The 23954-nt window shown below is 35.4% G+C and overlaps 3 protein-coding genes across 8 annotated transcripts in view; all 3 read left to right on the forward strand.

Moving 5' to 3' along the window:
* Positions 1-23954, forward strand: part of LOC145683440 (uncharacterized) — a 501171-nt gene that overhangs the window by 21338 nt on the left and 455879 nt on the right. Inside the window, exon 1 of one of the 6 annotated variants that reach the window (XM_081754777.1) lies at positions 6836-6984. The exons of the other annotated variants lie outside the window; for them this stretch is intronic. The gene's annotated coding sequence lies outside the window, so the exon portion shown is untranslated. Of the gene's footprint in view, positions 1-6835; positions 6985-23954 lie in introns of those variants that run through there. 6 annotated transcript variants of the gene reach the window in all.
* Positions 6382-8346, forward strand: LOC145683026 (uncharacterized). The gene has a single exon (XM_081754383.1). It carries the CDS (start codon positions 6382-6384, stop codon positions 8344-8346), a length of 1965 nt encoding a protein of 654 aa, XP_081610509.1.
* Positions 8981-9937, forward strand: LOC145683028 (uncharacterized). The gene has a single exon (XM_081754384.1). The coding sequence runs from the start codon at positions 8981-8983 to the stop codon at positions 9935-9937; it is 957 nt and encodes a 318-aa protein (XP_081610510.1).

Raw genomic sequence — 23954 nt, forward strand, 5'->3', positions numbered from 1 at the left:
ACTACACCGTGGATCATAGAAGTCCTTCCTTCATAACCCGACGGCTGCATCTCTGGCAGATGAGTCTCTTCTGATCCTCAAGCTACCTCCTCTCGAGACGAGGATTCTTGGAAGGTTTTCCCCAATACTGGTATCTCCTACTGGTCATCTAGTCTTTCTCTCTTTTATATATATTGAATTTTTACGCACGCCTTCACTGAGATTCTCCATCAGGTACTAATATAAGCATTTGTGTCACCACTATGGAGCGGGAATGTAACTTTGCCACTTAGTACGTCGTTTAACAAAATTTTTTTTAAAAAATAACGTTTTTTTAAAAAATTGCGAATCATATAAATATAGATTCTATATATATATAAATGGTTCTGGAGCGAGTAAATGTCACTTACGTTGTCACACAGGTTACCTTAACAAAGCACCACTATATATATTTAGCCCCACATTCTGATTTGTACTTAATACACACACACACAAAAATATGTACACGAACTCTGAGAGTCTCGGGTTGGGTGTCTTTGGACAACCACGTTCTTGCACCAACTAACTTCCCTGAGTGCTTTTCAACTAACTCCCAACAAAAATCTTTTTTTTTTCTGTTCTTTGAAAATTTAAAAATTAGAAACTCTCTGTGTTAGTGGCTGGTTTATTTTAAAAGAAAATCCGTTGTGAAGGATGGCGTAGTTTAGAGTAGATGACCATTGTCCAGTTTTCTGCTTTCTTTAAAAAAAAAATACGTTTTGCAACTTGGGTGGTGTGCTTCCCTCAGCCAGAGTAGGGGGGAACCTTACTGACCCTTCTTCGGTGAAAGTGTGTGATCGATGCAAGGCAATGGTTCTCGGAGGTTAGGAGAAGGGATGTTTACTTAAAAAAAAGAAACTTTGACCGCCAAAAATAAGTATTCTAATATAAAATAATTTTGAACGTTATATATTGAAAATAAATAAGAATAATTGCTCATGGGAGCGAATGTTACACATGGCTGTTGACTCCGCTGTAACACAAGGTTCTGTTTTAAGTCATTAGAGAGAATGCAATAGACAGAAAATCAGAAGAGGCTCGAAAAATGGCTAGAATGCTTTCCCAATAGTTGTGTGTTGAAGGTTTATCTATGGTCCAAAAGTAATAGTTATATTCGCTGTGCCTTCATCTTGGACGAGGGCAAATCAGAATTTAGTGTTTCGTTTTTACTGTTGAGCAAAGTGTAGCTATTGGTTTCTTCGACCAAACACATATCTGCAAATATTCCTAAAGCTTATGTAATCGTGCAGAATAGCTTTATTATAATGAATTGTCCATGACAATATTTTGAGGTACCACTAGCTACAAGAATAGGAATGTGTAATTGTTCTTTGCTGGGAGCCTTAACATGCCGATGTTTGTAGAACAGAGCTTGTTGTTGCAGGAGCAAGAAGCGATGCATTAGCTAGCACTCTCTCCAGTTCTTTGCTCTCTAACTATTTCATCTAAAAGATGCGTTCTTTCTGCGAAATAAATTACAACGTACCCAATTAAACTAAGCTCAAATCTGTAATATCTAATTTAAGCAAGCACATGTTCTCTCTTACTAATACCCAAGATAAAATTATCTTAGCTCACATTGCTATTTGACGCCATTATTTCACACATTCGTACTTGACGCATCTTTATCTTTTCAAATTTGAAGATTGTATGGTCTTATATAATATTCAGTATATTCTTAAAGAATGCCTAGAACACTTTGTGTCTTAGAGAAAATTTTGGGATATTCATTAACAATAGACAGGTCTTGGACTATACCCTGTTTTAAATAACCTACATTTCGCTTGTGGAATTGAAGAATTTTGCGTTGTTTCCGGTTCTTTTTTTTTAAACTGGGTGTTTTATTATTATTACTGTTTTTAGTCAACATTCTTCTATGTTTTGAATTATATTATTTTGATAATTTTACGATCTGGTGTAGTTTTATGGGTACTTTGTTTCATTAAATCACTAGTCTTGAATTTGGTATCCTGTGTTGGTTGTTTGTCATAGTTATTATCTGCGAACATATAATGAGGAGTTGAAATAAGATATTTTCAGTTTCATAAAAACGAACTGAAAAAAATAAGTTATATATATCAGGTGTCCAATATACAATGTAATCCGGAGTTTGCGATAATAGAAACTTTAAACCCAAAGCGATACACAAATAGCATAATACCAAAATGAAGCCTTCTTCATGTATATGTTTTTAAAGTACGAAGCAATGATTCAAATACATAGTAACTACACAGTGTTGCCAGATATAATCGAAAGTGTAGATCTTTTTTTTAAAAAAAGAAAACACGCAAATTTACTCATATCTCATGTGTATGGATGTTCTGTTGTTAACTTCTAGTTTGTTTAGTTGGAGTAGCTTGGATACTATGGAGCGGAAAGAGGAAGTTTTCATTTCCACCGATAACCAATCGGATAAGGCTTCTGTAATGGTTAAATAAGGAAATCTTAGTTTCCATAAATTCACACTTTCAATTGGCAACACTGATGATGTTGAAGTTCACCTTAAAATGTTTTATGGACCTGTCTCATTATGCAATTCCTGAAAACAATGAGAAAGAAACTTTGAAATTATAATGATAGAACTTTTACTTGCATGCACCCGGCAACAATGCTAACCAGCGAAACTATATTTCCTGCTTGTGAAATACAATAAATAAATAAATAAATAAATAAATAATAAAAGGAAAAAGAAAACCAGAGTCGTTTTCGGATGGCAGTGTGTATTTGCAGTGAGTATTGTCGTTTTCCTTGGAAAGTTCATTTTGTGTTCTGTGTTATATTTGTTATTAACTTCTTGTAAAGTGGTTATTGTTTGGTTGTAATGAGTTATTCTACTGAAGAGAAGGTTTTATTATTGAACATTATTTTCGCTTCAAATTATATGCCACAGTGAGAGCAAAATTTCGTGAACATTTTTCCAACCCTAGTCTTCCAAATAAGTCAACAATATGTAGACTTGTTACAAAATTTTGTAAGACGGTTTCTGTACACGAAAAACAACAGAATATACAACGACATATTTTTAAAACAAAAAGTTTTGGACATAGTAGCGCAATGTATGTCACAATCATCAAACAAATCCATACGTAAGCTTGCAGCACAAATAAATTTGCCATGTTCAATGACTTACATGGCTTTAAAGATGATACACCTACAGGCATACAAGATACAAGTTGTTCAAGAATTTAAGATGCCAGACTTGGGATCCTGAAGAAGTACTGTCGTTGGTTTCAATATTCTATTCGAGAGCATAGAGTTGATGTGTTGGACAAGGTGTTCTTTAGGGATGAAGCTTTGTTTAATCTCAATGGTTATCTTTGCGTTTACTTACATGCACCCGGCAACACTGCTATTCATCACTAACCCTTTCCGGTACCCGGTTTTTTGGGCTATTTTTTAGACTTTCAGTCAAGCAGCTACTGCATCGTCACTATTTATCCTAGGATCACGGTTCATACCTCATTCTCTTCACAATAGAGCTGGCTTTCAAATGATACCACTTGCATGCTGATACCATATACCAGGAGCGAGAAAAATGATGTCAAAGAGAAAATTTCGGAGGGAAATTTTTTCTCGCACTTTGGGCCCCTCTGGAGCGGCCCTGTGTGAACGTAGCCAACTAAAAAAAAATCTGATAAATAGTACTTGGAACACTGAATGTGTGTGCCAAATTTCAAGTTTCTATCTTGAATACCAAGGCGGGAGAAATTTTATCAAGAATTCCCACCATGCCCCAAATTACCGTAAAACACCATGATCTCAGGTAAAAATTTTACTGAGACATCCCTAATTACCTTAGGGTCACGTTTCGCCCATCATTCTCTTCAGAATAGAACTGCCTTTCAGGCGGTATGACTCACGTGTCTCCATCATGTATCTAAGGCGGGAAAATGAGGAAAAACGGGATTTTCTGGGTCTAAATATCCTTTTTTCAAATTAAGCCCCCTGGACCCCCCTGCTTTAACGCAGAGATCTGAAAAAATCTGGTAAATACTACTCGGTGGGCTGAATGTTTATGCACAATCTCAATTTTCCAGGTGCAAAAGTAAGCCCGCCAAAAAAAAAAATACCGACAATGTCCCATATTCCCGTATACAGAGGGAAATTTTTAAACATTCCCTGAGACATCCCTAATTACCCTAGGGTCATGGTTTGCACATCATTCTCTTCAGAATAGAACTGCCTTTCAGGCGGTACCATTCACTTGTCCCCATCATATATCTAAGGCGGGAAAATCTCGTGAGAGGGATTTTTTGGTAAAAATTTCCGTTTTTCAACGTTTAGCCCCTCTGTACCCCCCTGTTTTAACGCAGAAATCTGAAAAAAATCTGGTAGATACTACTCAGTGGACTGAATGTTTGTGCACAATTTCAATCATCTAGGTGCAAAAATAAGCCCGCAAAAAATAATACCGAAAATGTCCAAAATTCCCCTATACAAAAGTATATTTTGGTAAAAATTCCCTGACACTTCCCTAATTACCCTAGGGCCATGTGTCGCACATCATTCTCTTCAGAATAGAACTGCCTTTCAGGCGGTACCATTCACTTGTCTCCATCATGTAACTAAGACGGGAAAATGAGGAAAAACGGGATTTTTGGGTAAAAATATCCCTTTTTTCAACTTTTTGACCCTCTGGATCCCCTCTGTTTTAACGCAGAAATCTGAAAAAGAATCTGGTAAATACTACTCGGTGGACTGCATGTTTGTGCAAAAATAAGCCCGCCAAAAATACTTTACATAAACCCCCCAAAAAAGTATTACACGAAAATATAAATTTTAGGCTTATGACGTCATCACCTCCTATGTCTCATCGCAGGAAGGTGTGAAACCATACGTAATATCTTCTACAATGCCTCTGGACTTGAAAAACAAAACAAAACAAAAAAAAAGGTGAAAAAGCTCAAATAGGAGAGTTATAACGCAATGTACCTTGAAACACCCCGTATGGTACAAATTGTACCATGGGATCCCCAAAGGGCTAAGTGAGTTATCAACGCTATAGCAGAAGTTGTAAATGCCCCTCGTTTTGATTCAAACTCGTGTTCACACGTTTCACCATGTTGGCAGCAGCTTTAGGAAAAATAGAATTGTTAATGTTCTCAATGATACTGCGAACATTTGTTTCTACATCTTGTATAGTTAAGAGACTTTTGTTGTATACCTCTTGTATAGTTTAGGGACTTTCGTTGTATACCTCTTGCTTTAAGTAGATCCTTGAAAAAAAAATGGTCCGGTGATGTAAAATCTGGGGGCGACTTGACCACAAGTCTTTAATTATTATCGTTTACCGAAAAATTCTTGTAACATGTTCGATGTTTGCATTGACGTACGAAATCTTGCCCCGTTTTGCTAAAACCAACAATCGTGTTCATTAATATTCAACAAAGAAATGAACTGTGCAATCAATTCAAGATACACTGTGTCGTCGACTCTATTGTTTACACATGAAGGTCCAACTATTCGGCGCCGTGAGAAGCTCAGAACACACCTACCTTTGCTAGATGCAACTGTTGTTCTTGCAAACATGTGGATTCTCAGATCAACAGTATCTCGAATTCTGACTGTTCACGTAACCATTGAGATGAAACCAAACTTCGTCCCTGAAGTGGCGTATTTAGGGGGTTATCGGGCTCCCCCGAAATAAATTTGTTAGTTTTTCGCATTCCAGGTACAACAATAATCCTTACCATAAGTGCGGTTACCGAAGTTGGACTTGCCCAAATTCAATGGTGTATTAAGAGAATGGACAACATTTAGAGATTTATTCATAGCAGCAGTGCACAAAAACTAATTTAAGTAACGCGCAAAAACTACAGTATTTAAAATCATCTGTAGGTGGTGAGGCTAGCATATTAATTCAATGAATTAGCATTTCAGATGACAACTATACCAATGCTTGGGACGTTTTAGTTCAACGTTATGACAACAAACGTATGCTTGTAAATGACGCAATTGGATGGCAGCTGAATCAAGAAAGGGTAGACAAAGAATTCAGTGTGCAGTTACGGAAGTTACTCGATACAACAAATGAGTGTGTGCGTGCTTTAAAGGTTTCAAAAATTCCAGTTGAAGCGTGGGATGCAATATTAGTCTATATTGTGGTGGACAAGCTGGATTCCAAGACAAGAGAATAGTGGGAATTGTCATTGGAAGGACAGGAGATGGCAACCTTCACTGAACTCTCAAATCATCTCGAGAAAAGATCCAGAGCATTGTTAGCGCAAGAAGCAGCTTCGTCTATCCCCTCTCTCAAAGTGAAAGGCAGTACAACAGGAAAACAGCAGTTTTATTACAAGAAATCCACCAGTTCGTTTCATACTGAATCTGTGTTAAAGTGTTTTTTTTTCTGTGGTGATAAACATGCGTTGGCAGTGTGTGATAAATAGAGCCAACAAGCGCCATAGTTTTGTGAAGCAAAAAGGCCTGTGTTTTGTTTGCTTCAGTGATCAGCACAAGATAGGGGTCTGTGGTAGCAGGTCAAAGTGCAGAGTGTGCCATAATAAACATAATGAGTTATTGCATTTCGAGAAGGAAGGAGCGCAGGGACAAAGCACAAATGAAGTGAGATCCCATTTCATGCATAAAAATCTTCCCACACAAGTGTTGCTTTCAACTGCGTTGGTAAAAGTAAAAAATAAAAACGGTGGCTTTCAAACATATCGTGCTTTAATAGATTCAGCCAGTGAATGTAGCTTCATAACTGCAAATTGTTGTCAACAGTTAGGATTACGAAAACAAAAATGCAGTGTTGATATTTCTGGCATAACTAACACACGTGTCTCACGAGCCCATTCAGTTGTTAATCTTGAGATTCAGTCTCGAGCAAATGAATCAGCTGATGTGTTTAGTACTAGTGCTATTGTAATACGAAAGATCAGTGGGGATTTGCCTAAGATTTCATTGGCAAACGTGAACCAATGGTCACACATAAAAGGTTTATTTTTAGCTGATCCTAATTTCCACGTAAGTAAACAAGTTGATATTCTGTTGGGTGCGGATATATTTCCTTTATTAATTGGAGTTGACAAAAAAGTAGGAAAAGAAGGTCAGCCTATCGCAATCGAAACAAAATTAGGGTATGTTGTGTGTGGAAAGTTACGTTCAGAATGCAATTATGACAAGAAAGTAAGGTGTCATTTTGTATCTAATAATCTAGATCATTGTTTGAAGAGATTTTGGGAAATTGAAAATGTTCCTTCTCGTTACCATTTAACGGAAGATGAGAAAGCGTGCGAGTTGCAATTTGATAACACATATTATCGAAATTCAGAAGGTAGATATGTAGTGAAACTGCTATTTGCAGAGAATAAAGATCAATGGGGCACTTCAAAGGAAATAGCTGTTAATCGTTTGTTGTCAAATGAAAAAAGGTTCATGAAAAATGACATGTTTCAAAAGAAATACACGGAATTTATGCATGAATATTTAGAATTAGGTCATATGGAACTTGTAGATAATTCTGAGAGTCCAGATCCTGCTAAAATTTGTTATCTGCCGCATCATGCTGTGTTTAAGGATAATAAAATCAGAGTTGTTTTTGATGCTAGCGCTAAGACCAGTACAGGCATATCATTAAATGATACATTGTTAGTAGGTCCAAAGTTACAAGGAGATATAATTCCATTACTCATTAGATTTCGGGGTCACCAAGTAGCATTAAGTGTAGATATTGTAAAAATGTACAGACAAATTCGTGTTGACGATAATGACATTGATTTCCAACGTATTGTCTGGCGTAGTTCTACCAACGAGAAAATACAAGAGTATAGATTGTTGACTGTAACATATGGTACAGCATGTGCGCCATATTTAGCCACAAAATGTTTACAGCAATTGGCGAAAGATGAAGGTCAGAAATATCCGCTTGCTTCAAATGTAGTATTACGAGATTTCTTTGTAGATGATGTTCTGTCTGGAGCTGAGAATGTTGCACAAGCCATAGAGTTAAAAGAGCAATTAATTGAATTGTTAAAGAAAGGTGGCTTCGAGCTAAGCAAATGGGCTTCCAATAGTAAGGAGGCACTTGATTCAATGTCAAGAGAAAGCGATGAAAGAAAAGTTTCTTTGACATTTGAAAGTGATGCAGTAAAGGTGCTGGGAGTTCAATGGTGTCCCAGTTCTGATTGTTTTTCATTTTGTGTAGTTAAGCCTAAGTGTAAGGATAGATTAACAAAACGGGTGTTATTGTCAAATATAGCTCAATTGTACGATCCTCTGGGATGGTTGTCTCCCATTACCGTAAGGGCTAAAATTCTTTTGCAAGAATTATGGATATTAAAGCTAGATTGGGATGATGAATTACCAACGAATGTAAGATTAATGTAGGAGAAATATTGTTCTGAGCTTCCATTAATTGAGTCAATTAAAATTAAACGTTGCTTGATGCAGCCAAATGCAGTAAAATTACAATTGATCGGATTTTGTAACGCAAGTGAAAAAGCGTACGCGGCAGTAGTGTATTTACGTTCTGTGTATTCAGATGGTCATGTAGAATGCAATCTTATAGTAAGACAAAAGTAGCGCCATGCAAGAAAATTACTTTACCTAGATTAGAACTTTGTGGTGCATTATTGATAACTAGATTGATTAATGTAGTAAAGGAGTCGTGTTTGTTCCCGGTGGATGATGTATTGGCCTTTACAGACTCTAAATAGTATTGTCATGGCTGTCATCTCCTCCTAGTAGGTGCCAGACCTTCGTAGACAATCGAGTAGCAGAAATTCAGGAATCTCTTCCTATAAACAAGTGGTCTCACATCAACTCTCAATTAAACAGTGCAGATATTGCTTCCCGAGGGCTTGCAGTAAAACATTTAATAAATAATGAATTTTGGTGGCATGATCCCGAATTTCTGAAACAAACAGTGTTGCCAATCTGCAAAACACAGGTGTTTCATCCTGATGCTATCAATGAACAGAAAAGACAGGTAGTAGTTATGCATTCCGTAATATGTACGGAAATGATAGAAAAATTTTCATCATTTTCTAGGTTGCTAAGAGCAGTAGCTTGGTGTCTAAGGTTTATTTACAATTGTAGATCGTCAAGTAAGCTGAAGGGAATTTTGAGCACTAGTGAATTAAGTCAGGCCTTGATTGCCTTAGTAAAAGTAGTGCAAGCCTCAAGTTTTCCAACAGAAATTAGAAATTTGGAGAACAAAAAAGAACTCAGCAATAAAAGTGGATTATTGAATTTAAATCCTTTCTTAGATGAGCAGGGAGTTTTGCGTGTAGGAGGTAGACTATGTAATGCTCAAATTTCAGAAGATCAAAAATTTCCAATGGTACTTCCCAGTAAACATCATTTTATTGAGTTGTTGGTACAGAATGAACATTTACAAACATTACACGGAGGTGTAGAGCTGGTGTTAGCCAATTTGCGTCAAAGATTTTGGATTTTACGAGGCAGGGATGTTGTAAGACGTATAATAAAAGGTTTTGTAAGGTGTCATCGATTTGAAAAGAACACGACTACACAATTGATGGGTAATTTGCCGTTGGCTAGAGTGACTCCTGGTAAGGTTTTTACTTATTGCGGAATTGATTATGCTGGGCCCATGTTAGTTAAATCTAGTAAGCTTAGAGGCCAGCGAGCTTACAAATGTTATATTGTACTCTTTATCTGTTTCGCTACTAATGCCATACATCTTGAGCTTGTAAGTGATGCTAGTACTGAAACATTTCTTGCTGACTTACGAAGATTTGTATCGCGTAGAGGAAAACCATTGCATGTATATATTGATTGCGGTAGCAATTTTGTTGGTGCCAACGTAGAGTTAAAAAGATTATTGAGATTTATGTTAGATACACAACATAAGGAAAAGTTATCAGAATTTGTTAATAGTCAAGGTATTGAATGGCATTTCAATCCTCCTACAGCTAGTCATTTTGATGAACACTGGGAAGCAAGGAGAATGTAAGAGGCCTATTGTAAAAGTCTCGATCTTGTCTTTTGAAGAATTGAATGAATCGAAAATTGTATTGTGATTATTAGCTATATGTAAGTATATGTTGAAGTGAAGACTTCAAGGGCGGGGGCATGTTGGGTTTTATATATTTTAGTAATTTTAGTTTAAGTTAGGTATTGTTAGAACATAAGATCTGGTAACACTGAAAAGAAAGGAGAGAGAGTGTGTGTGTCGATGGCGGTGTTCAAGGCCATGAAAGCGGACTTGTGGTGGCATTGAACCAATTTTTGTGTAAAAATTGAAGCTAATGTGTAACATTTAAATACAGTCCACATTTTTTATATAATGACTTCTGTCATTTAGAACCAAACCCAAAACATTACTTTCTTTCGTTTCGCCTTTCATACTTTATTGACCGTTGTCAGTTGTGATTCAAGTCGGCCGTCATCAGTAACACCAAAACTAAGAGGAGTTGATAAGCGTAACTGGTGTTCCACACCAACTTCCGCGGATATCAATATGACGGGACTTTAGTTATTAATAACAAAGGAAAAATTATGTCGTTTAGTTATTTTTAAAAGAAGGAAATGCTTGAATTGAAGAAAATCAATAATTAGCCCGGGAAATTAGGTAGGCCAAGAGGATGCTTCCTTTTTCTTGTATGAATAGAATAAAGACTTAGATTCACTCCTATATTTTTGTATCATATCATATTTGATTTATCGGTCTGCAATTCTTACTATTATAACTTCAATTTATGCACAAATTAAAATATATTTAATTCTCAAACTCAGGTGGGCAATTGTCCACTTCCTTTCCTGTGTTGGGCATAGCCCCTTACAACGGTACGTTGTATATTCTTATTGTAAATCTGTACTGTCTTGTATTTCTGTATATAACACGGCCACTTCTTAAAATTTTATAGTTAGTATTGGGCTCAATATTGATAATTTTTTTACTATTCTTCAAAAAAAGCGATACTAATTATTTTTCACTTTCGGGTTTCGGGCACCATTTACAACGAAAATAATAATCATCCACAGGTTCTTTATAAATTATGTTATTTTACTATTGAGCCTTTAAAATGACGAACTCATCTACCATAATCCTTCCATTTTATTTTTATATCTTGTTTATATATAGTTGTCCTGCCAACCATGTATTAACAACCTCATTATTTAAAAACACTTGAATATCTTTTTTCTTTATACATTAACATTATAATTAACATATCTTTTCTTTTTCTTCTTCTAATAGTACAAACAACCAGCAACCTAGTAAATATTTAAAATATCTTATAACCTAGAAATACAAGACAGTACAGATTTCCAATACGAATATACAACGTACCGTTGTACCCTAGAACAAACTCCTAAATACGCCATTGGTTGTCTTCAACATTAGAAGGTGGGCAGATTTGAGGCTTATTCTAGGGAAACTCATATTGCTGTAGGTGAATCTGATTTCTGAGGTGAACCTGTTGTAGAGTATATTATACATTAGTCGACGTAAATGAAGTAGTAGTACATATCAGTATTACAAATCACTGCCGTGAACACATTCTGAAATCCGAATACATGCACATTTATAATTGGTATGTTTCTAATTAGGCATCCACAAAGATCCACGTTAAAATTTTTTATAATAATATAAATAATGACTTCCCCAAAACTATGAAGAAAGAATATCAAATAAATATGATATAACAATACTCTTATTTGAGCAAAATGATGATAATCTCAATAGCATTACAGGGATCGTTATAGAAATCTGACGCATGTCATATACTCTTTAGTTAACAGTTGTAGCCTTAAGATTATAAAGAAAACTGTTCCAGCAATTAAATTATTTTCTTTGCTTACGAAGTATCCTCTCTCAAAAGAAAAATTGGGACACGCGGAAATACTTAGGAAAAACCGTGGTTCGACCAGGAATGCACTAAACTAACAGAGAAGATAAAACAGGCAAAATTACGTTGGGTACAAAATCCGAATGAAATAACTACACACATTTCGTAGACATCAGGCGAGAAACCTCCAAAACTTTTAAAACAAAGACACGCGATTTTTTGATAGTTAAATTAAGAAACTTGAAGATAATAGTAAAAATAAAAACATTCGGGGCATATATAAAGGGATCAACGAATTTAAGAAAGGCTATCAACCTCGTGCTTATATTAAAGAAAGCTGACGGAACAGTTCTTACTGATACAGATAGCATTTTAAAGAGATGGAAAGATTTCTTTGACGATTTGCTTAACACTTGCTAAACGCTTGCAGGGACATGGGTTTAGAAGTAAATGCAGAGAAAACTAAATTCATGGATGTGCGTCGGGACCGTAATACGGTAAATTATGAATGCGTTAAAATCTTAAATAATACTTTTGATAAAGTGGATACTGTCAAATATCTAGGATCAATATTAACAAACGAAAATCATATTCACGAAGAAATTAAATGTCGACGAAAACAGGAAATTTGTGTTGTTATTCAGTTCAAAATCTCTTGTCGTCGCTAATTCTGTCGAGGAATTTGAAGCTTAAAATATATAAAACGATAACATGCCTGTTGTTCTGTATGATTGCGAAACATGGTCTCTTACTCTGAGGGAAGAACAGAGACTGAAAGTATTTGAGAACAAAATCCTGAGACGAATATTCGGACCCAATAGGAACGGGAATGGGGAATGGCGGAAACTTCACAACGAGGAACTACATAATTTATACGGATTACCCAACATTGTTAGGGTCATCAAATCTAGGAGACTTAGGTGTGCGGGTCATGTAGCTAAGATGGAAGAAAGTAGAAACGCTTTCAAAGTCTTGACTGGAAGACTAATCGGAAAACGACCATTAGGGAGACCTATAGGCGCAGATGGGAGGACAATATTAAGATGGATCTCGCAGAGATAGGAATCCAAAGTAGAAACTGGATCCAGCTGGCTAAAGATAGAAGTCAATAGAGGGCTTTTGTGAACGTGGCATTGAACTTCCTGGTTTCGTAGGCCATAGAGTTAGTTAGCTTACGAAGCATGAGTAGATGCCTAGGCTGATACTACAAATAGATGAAATGCGCATTTACTGAAAAGATGGATAGTCTATATACTCTTCGTATGCTAGGGCATAGTAGACGGAGGAGATAAGATTTCACATGAGGTTACGTCACGCACAGTCGCATACCTTCATTTTCATTAAAAATGGAAAAGCCAAGAGAAACCAATTTCATCTCACTTCCCTTTGTGGCAGTCGGACACAAATCATCACACTGATCTGCAAGAAACACTTTTCAAATCGGATTATTGGAAGAGCCTCCAATTCCAATGTTGGGGGTACATGTCCCCCCATTTCCCCGGAATTTGTGCTTGTACCTACAGCTGAGACAACTTTCCAGCATGAGGAGAGGGGCATATCCTCCTCTGGCATTTATTGCAATTTGTGCCCAAGTAGCGGAAGTGGAATTAATACATATTGATGAGACTACTAAACGCACTACAGCACGAAGTTCAGTTTGAAAGATGGAAAAGCCAAGAGGAGTCAATTTCATCCTATATTCCTTTGTGGCAGTCAAACACAAATAATCACACTTATCGCAAAAAAGCACTTTTCACGTCAGACTATTGGAGGGACAGTCCTCCCCAGTTCCAAGACTGGGGGGACATGTCGCCCTCACCCCCGGGATTTGCGCCAATGCAAGTGATTGTACCATCTTTAAAGCCATGAGAGTCGTTGAACGTGATAAACTTACTTCTGCTGCAGATTTACGTACAGATTTGCGTGGTGATTGTGACATACGTTGTGCTAGGAAGTCCAATACCTGTTGTGCAAGAATACGCCGTTGTGTATTGTGTTGTTTTTCGTGTAAAGATGCATTCTGACAAAATTTTTGAAACAAGTCTACCTATTGTTGACTTATTTGGAAGATTAGTGTTGAGAAATGTTCGCGAAATTCTGCTCTCTCTGTGGTACAGGAGTTGGAACGAAAATAACGTTAAATAATGAAAACCTCCTCTTCTGTTGAATACTTCATTAGAACCAAACAATAATCACTTCACAAGAAGTTAATAAACACATATAATACAAAACACAAAGTAGACTTTCTAAGCAAAGCGACAACATTCACTACAAATACGCACTGCCATCCGAGCGCGACCGGCGTTTTCTTCGTTCCATTATTTTCTCTTCTTTCTCTCTCTCTCTTTTTGAATTTTAAAAGCAGAAAATATAATTTCGCTAGTTACCAGTGTTGTCGGGTGCATGTACTACCATGAGCAAAATAAATGACGCGTCTCTTTATTTTGAAGTTTTTTGAAAATATCTCAGTTTTCTTTATATGTTCGAAATTTCGGAAGGTTTCCCCAGCAGGACAGGTTAATAACAAACCCGTTTTTAATATTTGTGTTAGATATTAGCTTAAAATAAATAAATTAGAAGCAAAAAACATTAAATCGACAGAAAGCTCGAGAATTACCAACTCTGCTAAAGTAGGAAATTTTTAAGAACGCGGGGGAATTCTGCAGTTCAACACGAAGCAGCGACATCTATGTCATTGAGAGAAATGTGGATAAAATCTACAAACGAAACTTTTAACAAATATTTCTTATATGTCTTATTACGTGCATTATCTGCAAACTCCAAATATATGAATATATGCCAAGTATTAACGTAAAGATAGAGCGAAAAGTGTAAATTACCTATGGAAAAGGACGAATTGGTAGCGCGACCGTAATGAAAGGTCGTCTTTACCGGAACAGGCTCAGTTCACGTAAGAAAACAAATAGCTCAGTCAATTAAAGCAAGTAGTCTGTATGCCGAAAGTAGTGGGTTCGAATCTCGATGGAACTGTCGCTGTCATATTTATTATTATGGTTATTTTATTTATTGTTTATGTGGGAAAGAATCAAATTGTAACATACGTATAAAACTCATGACGATACCAAAAAAAAAAAAAAAAAAAAGAAAAAGAAAAAGAAAAATTTCGTGGTCGCACTTGCATTAGCATCCCTAATTTTGTTTGCAAACAGTTTCGTAATTATTTTCCCTGTGCTCACTGCTCACTATACGTTATGCTCGCTGGCGCATAACGAATGTTTCCCAGTGAATGTTAATTCTAATTTGGAGAATTCTATAAAGTTTCACAATATTTCTCACTAGATAGTCTTCTATCGACTTGTTTGGATATTTTGATAACAGATTTTCCTATTAAATGTTTAATTTTCCCTACATGTTTAATTACGGAAACGTTTTACAATGTATTTGTATTAAATTGAAATTGTTTTGAAATTACCACACGAAATAAGTAGCTTGAAGGTGGAAAACTCAAGTAATTGATATTCTACGTAAAAGTAACCTATTGTAGAGTGATGATACTTCTTACCCTCAGCACATAATCTTTACGTCAGAGAGTCAGACAGAAAAAATCCTGTTTTTTCCTCCCTATGACCACCAATCTTTAACCTCTACATTCCATTGTTCGTCTCACAAAATTTCGGTGCTCCAAAAGCATTCATATAATAATAATAATAATAATAATAATAATAATAATAATAATAATAATAATAATAATAATAATAATAATAATAATAATAATAATAATAATAATAATAATAATAATAATAATAATAATAATAATAATCCTGAATATGCCATCCTTACATAATGTAAGGAGATCTTTGTTTCTTAGTTTAAATTTTAGATATCTTAGTTTAAAATGCTTTCTTTAGTAATCATTTGAGCAACCATGTAGGAGGGGGTACGACATTTTATTTTGCCCCTCTCATTTCAGTACCCTTCCAACAGAAAGTAATTTCTGATAAGCAGGGTAGACAAAATGAATAAGAAATATATTTACAGCATCCTCTCCCCTTTCATGATTGGAATATCACGTAGCATTTTTTTATTCTACCAAACATGGCCCTGTGCGGTTAGGGGTAGGTAACTAAAGAAATACCTAATATATAGCGCCCCTTGATTGTAATATTACCGCTTCTTTATTTGTACGAGGGAGCCCCTACAAGGGTGACAAAAAGAATAGGAAAAGTGTCTATTGATTCCAGTGGCGGATCAAGCCCAAACTTCTGGGGGAGGGGTAGTGAAAGATTCTTTTGATGATGTGAAGCTGTCACAAATTACCACTTAACTAAACTAAACATAATAGTGGGGTGAACTGGAACCCATTCAGTTTAAATTGATGTAAAAGTTTAATTTTTGGCTTCATATTAAAGTTTTGGTTTCAAATGAGAATTTCAGTCTAAGTGGTCAAGGATCAAATCTCGTGAAGCTCTTCAGTGTAGGCTAATACGGGCCCCTTATGAGAAAAGGCAAAAATATTAAAATATTTATAACGTTCGAATTTTCCGTCTATTTTAAAGAAATGTTGGGCTTCGTATTAAAGTGTTGGTTCCAAATGACAATTTCAGTCCGAGTGGAGAATGATCAAATCCTGGAGTGGGGGGGGGGTTCATCAGTATAGTGTGCAAAGGCTCCCTTATGGGAAAAGGCAAAAATATGAAAATGCTTATAACTTTCGAATTTTTCGTCTATCTTAAAGAAATTATTGGCTTCATATTAAAGTCTTGGTTTCAAATGACAATTTCAGTCCGTGTGGACAATGATCAAATCTCGGAGAGCTCTTCGGTGTAGGGGTTTCGGCTTCTTTATGGGACAAGATTCACGTAGTTGTTATTGCAAAGTTGTTTTGTATACATTAGTGGAAACTTGCACCATTTGGTTAATTTTACCTCTTATATTTTGAAGATTTCAAATTCCAAGCAATAGTTACTCCTCAAAGCTAAAAGAAGGCACTTATTAGTTTCATTAAAATGAAATGTCTTTTATGAGAAATTGTCATGGAGTAGACGAACGAACAGGCACCCAAACATTGGTTGAGTCAGACGGTTGAAACTCGTTAAGCTCACTTCAATTATTATTATTATTATTATTATTATTATTATTATTATTATTATTAATAATAATAATAATAATAATAATAATAATAGTAATAATAATAATAATAATAGAGCATTCATGGGGTCCGTGGCTCGATTCCACTTCGCGCCAAGTGAAATTTGACGTGGACAAATACCGTGTGCATGCGTATGGGTTTTCTTGGGATTTTCCATTGTCCTCCCACTTTCTTCATTTCACCATTTCATTCATCATCATTCTCCCTTAGCGTAGGTGCATAATCATGCGACGTTAAACTAGATATTCCATTTAATTTTAATTTCAATAATAATAATAAACAATTAATTCAACTGAAAGGACTGTAATTTATGTTGACGGCAATTATCATAAATATGCAACCATTATAAAAACAATGCTTTGAGTAGAAAGATAATCCTTTCCAAGTGTTAACGAATGCGTACGAGATAAGACATGTCTCGAGAAAGAGACGAGACACGCTTTGTGACATCCAAAAGAAAACGTAACAAATGTTTTGGACACGAGATAGCTTTTAAAATGTCTCGTCTTGTCTGGAATGTCTCAAAAACAAAAGTCTAAGTTTTAAAATTATTTTTCAAAATCTATTTTCTGAAAAGTAGCTCTCTGCCTTAAGAGGGAGAAGGAGTGCGCCACAGCGGCCGGAAGATTGGTGTTCAATTTAACATGGGATCTCAACCATTTTTTAGGCAAATCATGGTTTCATTTCGTTCTTTCGCAAAAATGCCTCAATAGCTCACTCAATATGATGCATCTCATTTTAAAGGTGCAATTTGAACGCTGTGCGTGATATTTTCTTCTTGTAAATACAGATAATTATAATCCAAATTCCCATAAGAAAATGATCAAAATTAGAGGGAAAAGTCTTCTGTTTTTTTACAGTAAGGAAAAGAGCTAAAAACTTCGCACTTTTTTGAGAATGGAGTACTACCTTTGTATTTGTGCGCTACTGTACTATTTTTTCGCTGTTTCCAATGACATTCATTACACAATCGATGACAAATTATATCCTTCATTATTGAATCTACAGAAATCAGAAATCAGATTTTTTCGTGTTCACGTACTTGGCCGTCTAACTGCTAGATGGCACTATAGTCATTCCTCATCCCACTTTCCTTCTCAGCGGGAGCCAGTCCTTTTGAAAACCTACTTTGAACTTCTTAACAGGGGCGGGAGAAAGGAAGTCGTTGTGAAGAACGGGAACTTCGAACACGAGGAATAGCAAAATTTATTTCCTCTTTAGTTGATGGTTTCTGTTTCAGCAGTACAGTGTATTTGTAGATAGGTTCTATGAGAAGAAGTAATTTGTGTTGGTAGCGATAAAGTCAACCTTTCGACAGAGATTTGTGAAGGAGAAGCCGAACCAAAGTCTTCGTTTATCTATTCCAAGAAAGAAATGAAAACTTCCTGCAGGACTGAGAATATACATACAAGAGAAAAAATAAAATACATTATTATAATCTTATTATAATAATCGAGTAGATTAATCCCCGAAATATTCTTTGTTTACCTGTCAAAAAATCAAGAATAATATAAAGCTCTTTCATCAGCTTCCATCGTACAACATACTAAACACAAACATATATATATATATATATATATATATATATATATATATATATATATATATATATATAGTGGCGGATCCAGGATATGATCAAGGGAGGAGCTAAACCATAGTTTGTCTCTTTATCCAGAGTAAACAGGATTGAACCCCATTTTATCCAGTGTATACCTGAACGTCAAGGACGGGGGCTATAGCCTCTATAGCCACCTTTGGATCCGCGCCTGTATGTGTATACTGTTTACAGTGCCGGATTTACGTATAAGCTAAACAAGCTATAGCTTAGGGCCCTGCTCTCTTGGGGCCGAAAAATCTAAAGAAAAACTGGATATACATTTCTAAAATATAAGAAAATTAAAAATAAAATAAAATGTATATATACGTAGCAACAATGCTTCCTGCTGTGTAGCCTACGTTCATGTAATTAATGGGGCTCCTTCTGCTAGTCTGCTTCCTAAATTATCTCTAGTTTGTTCATTTCTGTATGTAGGGTGCCTATGTTCATCTGGACACATAAAGGACCCCATTACCTTAAACAGCTTGGGGCCCCACGAAACCTAAATCCGACTCTGACTATCTATTTATGCATGTTTGCTCCCTCTCTTTTCGAAGCAGTGTTTCTTTGATATTGCTTCAGATTCCGGCAGGTTTTACCAAGGAGGGAAGAGTCCTTATTCATTCCAGGCATTCAAACTAGGGACTGGACTACTTGCTTCCAACATTCTGTCCCCCATGTATCCCGGTCTGAATCAATTGCCTAAAGCCCATAAAACATTCAAATGTAAATGTTGTTCATCAGTGTCGACACCGAAATATTTCTCAATCAATGGTAGGGGTGTTTGGTATCCTCAATCTGTCTCCCTCTTATTAGCGGAGAAATACTCTATATTCGGTAGTAATTTTTATTTTTTTTTTAAAAAAGTGCTGTTTAATGTATCGCATAGGAAACTAAATTTTTATATACCCTAGTAGTATAGAAACGCACCATACGGTACCTTACAAAATAAACATCCTATGCCAAGGATGCAAACATTAACAATAATAATAGAAAAACATACTAATAAACATTTTAAAGACATTCTTTCATTAATCAAGTCGCACTTAAAAGTAGAAAACAATTTTGGTTATGCATGACTTAAAAAAAAAATGGGATGCGCTCTAATATAGGCTTACATACAGTTACTTTATAAATTCTTAAAATGACGCGCCCCATTCTTTTTATTTAGGCTTGCATATATAAGATTATTTTTAACTTTTTAGTGCGAATTGATTAACAAAAGAATGTCTTTAAAAGGTGTTTTATCATTTTTTTTATTCGTTGGACACATTTTCCAAATCCTAAAGTGATATGCAACCAGGGAAATAAGGGCCGGTTAAAGGCTAGTATTTATTTTAGGATAAAATAGTTGAAAATAAAAACATATTAAAATTTGCTTTTAAAATAAATAGATATATTGCAAAGTATGAAAGTAAAAATGAAATATTGTATTGTCGCCGGACTTACGTCGCTCTGTGACAGTTCTTAGTTCTATGACGTCAGGAAGTAAGTTCAATGTATACGAACACTTATTCAATGTTTGAAACAAACACCTGTTACGTCCTTGTACACTCATCTCCAAAATGATTGTCGCATATCTATAACTGCCTTCATGTAAGAATATAATGTAATACTGAATTTGCTGGGTACTTTTAATACTGATACTATGTGTATAATCGGGAAATATATATATGGTAAATTTCATAGGAAAGTATTTATAAATACGAAAATTAGAATGAGTAAATCATAATGTTGCTAAATGGACACGAAAGTTTTATTTTCGTTTTATTGTTCTTATTTACTCCTCTTTTGACATGAAACTTGCATACATGTCTCTGCCGATTGTACACATACTAACATTATAAGAAATACCGGGTGAATTCGTTATCAAATTATATTCCTACAACAACATATTTATAGACATGCGACAATAATTTTGGACATGAGTGTACCTTCCTGAAGAAGGTGACACATCTTTTAATTCTATTGTTAATGAAGTGGTCTATTTCCCCAAATAAAAACCAATACTAAGCAGAGCATATGCTCCCTCCTGTCCTTCTAAGCCGGTACCCAAGGCTAAATGTAACATTGCGTCCCTTTCCTGTTGTAATAGGAAAAATTCAGGATGGTCAGCTACTGGTATCGATCCCAGGACCATTCGAATGTGAAGGCGAGACAGAGGGTAAATTTGGTGATCATATTTTGAAAAGAAAATAAAGAAATGGATTTCACTAAAAAAGAGTCACATTGCCAATACATTTCAGATCTTTGTCTGGGTTTTCTGCCTTTCAATTCCAAGTTTTTTTTTTTAACCACGAAGGCCCAAAATAAATTAGAATATCGACTCTCCCGTTTTTTTTAATATTTGCATGGTTCTTCATTTTATATCAGACTCTTCCTGCACTATTCCTGCGTTATTTACCATAGGTAGAATCCTTTGAGAAAGAGACAGGCGACAAGTGCTTTAGTTCTCTATGGTATGTTTGTGACCGTTGCAGATATTTGAGTGGCTGACGGCTGATATCATGTTGGTCCCTCTTACAATATCTCTGTATTTATTTTTTCTTCAGTTCTGTTTCTCTTTTAGCCAAAAGAAAGGAATTTCACTCCTCTGTCCCATTTACATCCATAACCATCCCCCTTCTGCGCTGTCCAACTTTGACCACATGCAGGGGAAAACGAAGGAAAAGGAGGGGTGCCATTTGCTTTGACGGCATTTCAGCAACAACCCCATCTGTTGCCAAAATAAGGAAACACTTTGCACTGCGATATCTTCGATTTGTCAAGGTCACTTGACTCCTTCCGACTCTTAAAATTAAGAACGGCATTTGTGATTTAAAAAAGATAAACAATGTCTAAAGTTAATAGTTAACTTTTCGACAAGAAGCTTCATTAAGGGTGAACCTGAAAGATGTCCACAAACTTCGGGAGATGATTCGTGACATCAAAAGGAGAGAAATGGTCCTCTTGCAGTTATCGAGTTCAGCTTCGTTGTCGAGATACAGGGTTGCCAACTGGTCGTGTTTGAGAAACTCACTGGAAATAAATTCAACTCCAAGAATAAACTACTACTCATATATTTTTCAGGTCAATTGACTTATACCATGTTGCAAGGTTTAATATTTGTTCATGAAGTGTGTACAAAATTTGCCAGTGTCTTTTCTGAGAAAATCGTCGAGAAAAAGTCACCTCCAAGAATAAACTACCCCTCGTAAATTTTTCTAAGAGAAATATTTGATACTCGAATATAGAATTGTTAATTAAATATTGATTAATGAAAAATAAACAAAATTGTTAAAACCATTTTGGAGAAAATAGTTTTTTCCGATTTTCGGCTGTTAGTAAACCTCACTTATTTTAGGCGGTAGGAAAAAACTGGAAAATCTCCTGTAGGAATACTATGTAAACTCTAAGTTTAAAATTTGGTGTAGATACGTTGAACGGTATGGCCTCTAGGCGAGTGCACAGAAAAGTGTACCGAACGGACGGACCGGAAGGACGGGTATCGAAAAATCACATTTTCGGTATTTAGACGCCATGAAGTATGTAAATCCGTTGAAATCTGAATTTGATATACTATTTTCACAATCACCATATTTTCTTCTCTCTTTTGTCGCTCGAAAAAGAAAAGCCTGAGTTTACCACAAAAAGCTAGGGTGTTTACCAAAAAATATTCCATTACAGGGCCACCACACTAAACTTTTTCAATTCAATTTCTTAACTGTGTTAGGCCGCAGATGTTACTGAAGTGTGTATTTGGATAATACGAAAAAAAAATATCGTATTATTCAAATACATCGAATATTAGATTATCAAATAAAAAACTTCGATTGAAGAAAATTTACACTACAAAACTAACTCACATTTTGAGCACATTTTCATTAGTCATATAATAGAGCAATTAATGCAATCATTGTTTATGAAGTATGAAAAAATCAAATGTCATTTTTGAGAAAGTCGTTCAAAAAGAACGTCAGGTGTAACCTACCTCTTGTGAATTGTTTCGAACAATGAGTGAAGATATACTTTTGGTTATCAATGAAATATTTATTTGGGAAATTTGAACAAAATCACCTGTCGTTCGAGAAAATTGTCAGGAAAAACCTTGACCCTAAAATAATCTATTCGTCGTAATTGTTTTCATAGAAATGACATACTAAAATATAGGGTTATTAATGAAATACTTATTTATGAATTATCAATAAAATGGTCCGAGTAATTTTTTTGAGAAAATCGTGAGGGAAAAATAACTCTCAGAATAAACTATCTCTTGAAGATTCTCTCAGGGTAAGCGAGTTATTCCATATTATTAGTTTTTTAATGAAATATTTATTTCTGAGTACGAACAAAATTGCTTGATCCATTTTTGAGAGAAACCGTGGAGGAAAAACACCCCGAAGAGTAAACTACCCCTCGTATATTTTTTTCAGGACAAACGAGTTTTGCCATATTGTTCGGTTATTAACGAAATATGTATTTTCTAAATACGAATAAACTCTTTTGTCATTTTTGAGAAAATCGCCCAGACAACACACTCCACCAAGAATAAACTACCCCTCACATTTTTTTAAGGACAAACGAGCTATTTATGCCATATTGTTAAGTTATTAATGAAATATGAACGAAAACACTTGAGTCCATTTTGAGAAAATCACTGGGAAAAAATTCACCCCTAAGTATAAACTACCCCTTGTAGATTTTTCTCAGATAAATGCCTTATACCACAAAATAGGGTTGCTAATTAAATATTGATTTAGAAAAGAGAAAGAAAACAAGATCGTTAGAGCCAGTTATGAGAAAATATCTTTTTTCTATTTTCATCGTACAGGAAACTACCCTTGTTTTGGGAGTAGGAGGGAAATAAAAGAAACTATAGGAAATACTATGAAAATCTTAAACTAAAATTTGATGCAGATAAGTTGAACGGTTGGCCTCTAGGCGAGCGCACACAAAAGTGTAGCGAACGGATGGACGAACAGATGGACATGTATCGAAAAATAACTTTTTCGGTATTAGGGGCTATAATACGTGTAAATTCGTTGAAATCTCAAATTTGATTTTTTTTATCTCCATACTTTCTTCTCTCATTTGTCATTTCAAAGTAAAACGAACTCAGAACTACAGATAAGATACACCGACTTTTACACATAGACATTTATTGATTTAAAACTGTTTTAGTTTGTGTCATTTCACCGTCATTTTACTTCCAATTGAAGGGTATTACCATGACTAACGGCATACCAATGACGAGACGGAAGTTTTGAGGAAGTAAATGCATTCAGAAGTCTAGACTGCATTACGCCTATCAGCCTGTTTTAACTTCTGCAACTGTTGACAGCTATAATTTCGTCCAAACGCTACATAAAATAATTCTTGGTTGACGTCATTGTGTTACTATTTTAGCATTGTTCTCTTCAGACTTGGTTGAAGTTTTGTCTTAACGGTTATACATTTTTTTCTTTCTTATTTCATCGTTACACATAAGAATAAA

The sequence above is a fragment of the Thermobia domestica genome, chromosome 4 (genome assembly GCF_964235325.1).
Source record: "Thermobia domestica chromosome 4, izTheDome1.hap1.1, whole genome shotgun sequence".
Lineage (NCBI taxonomy): Eukaryota > Metazoa > Arthropoda > Insecta > Zygentoma > Lepismatidae > Thermobia > Thermobia domestica.

Excerpts from the sequence above, each read along its gene's own strand:
- LOC145683026 (XM_081754383.1), top strand. The coding sequence starts at position 6,382 with ATGCGTTGGCAGTGTGTGATAAATAGAGCCAACAAGCGCCATAGTTTT.
- LOC145683028 (XM_081754384.1), top strand. The coding sequence starts at position 8,981 with ATGATAGAAAAATTTTCATCATTTTCTAGGTTGCTAAGAGCAGTAGCT.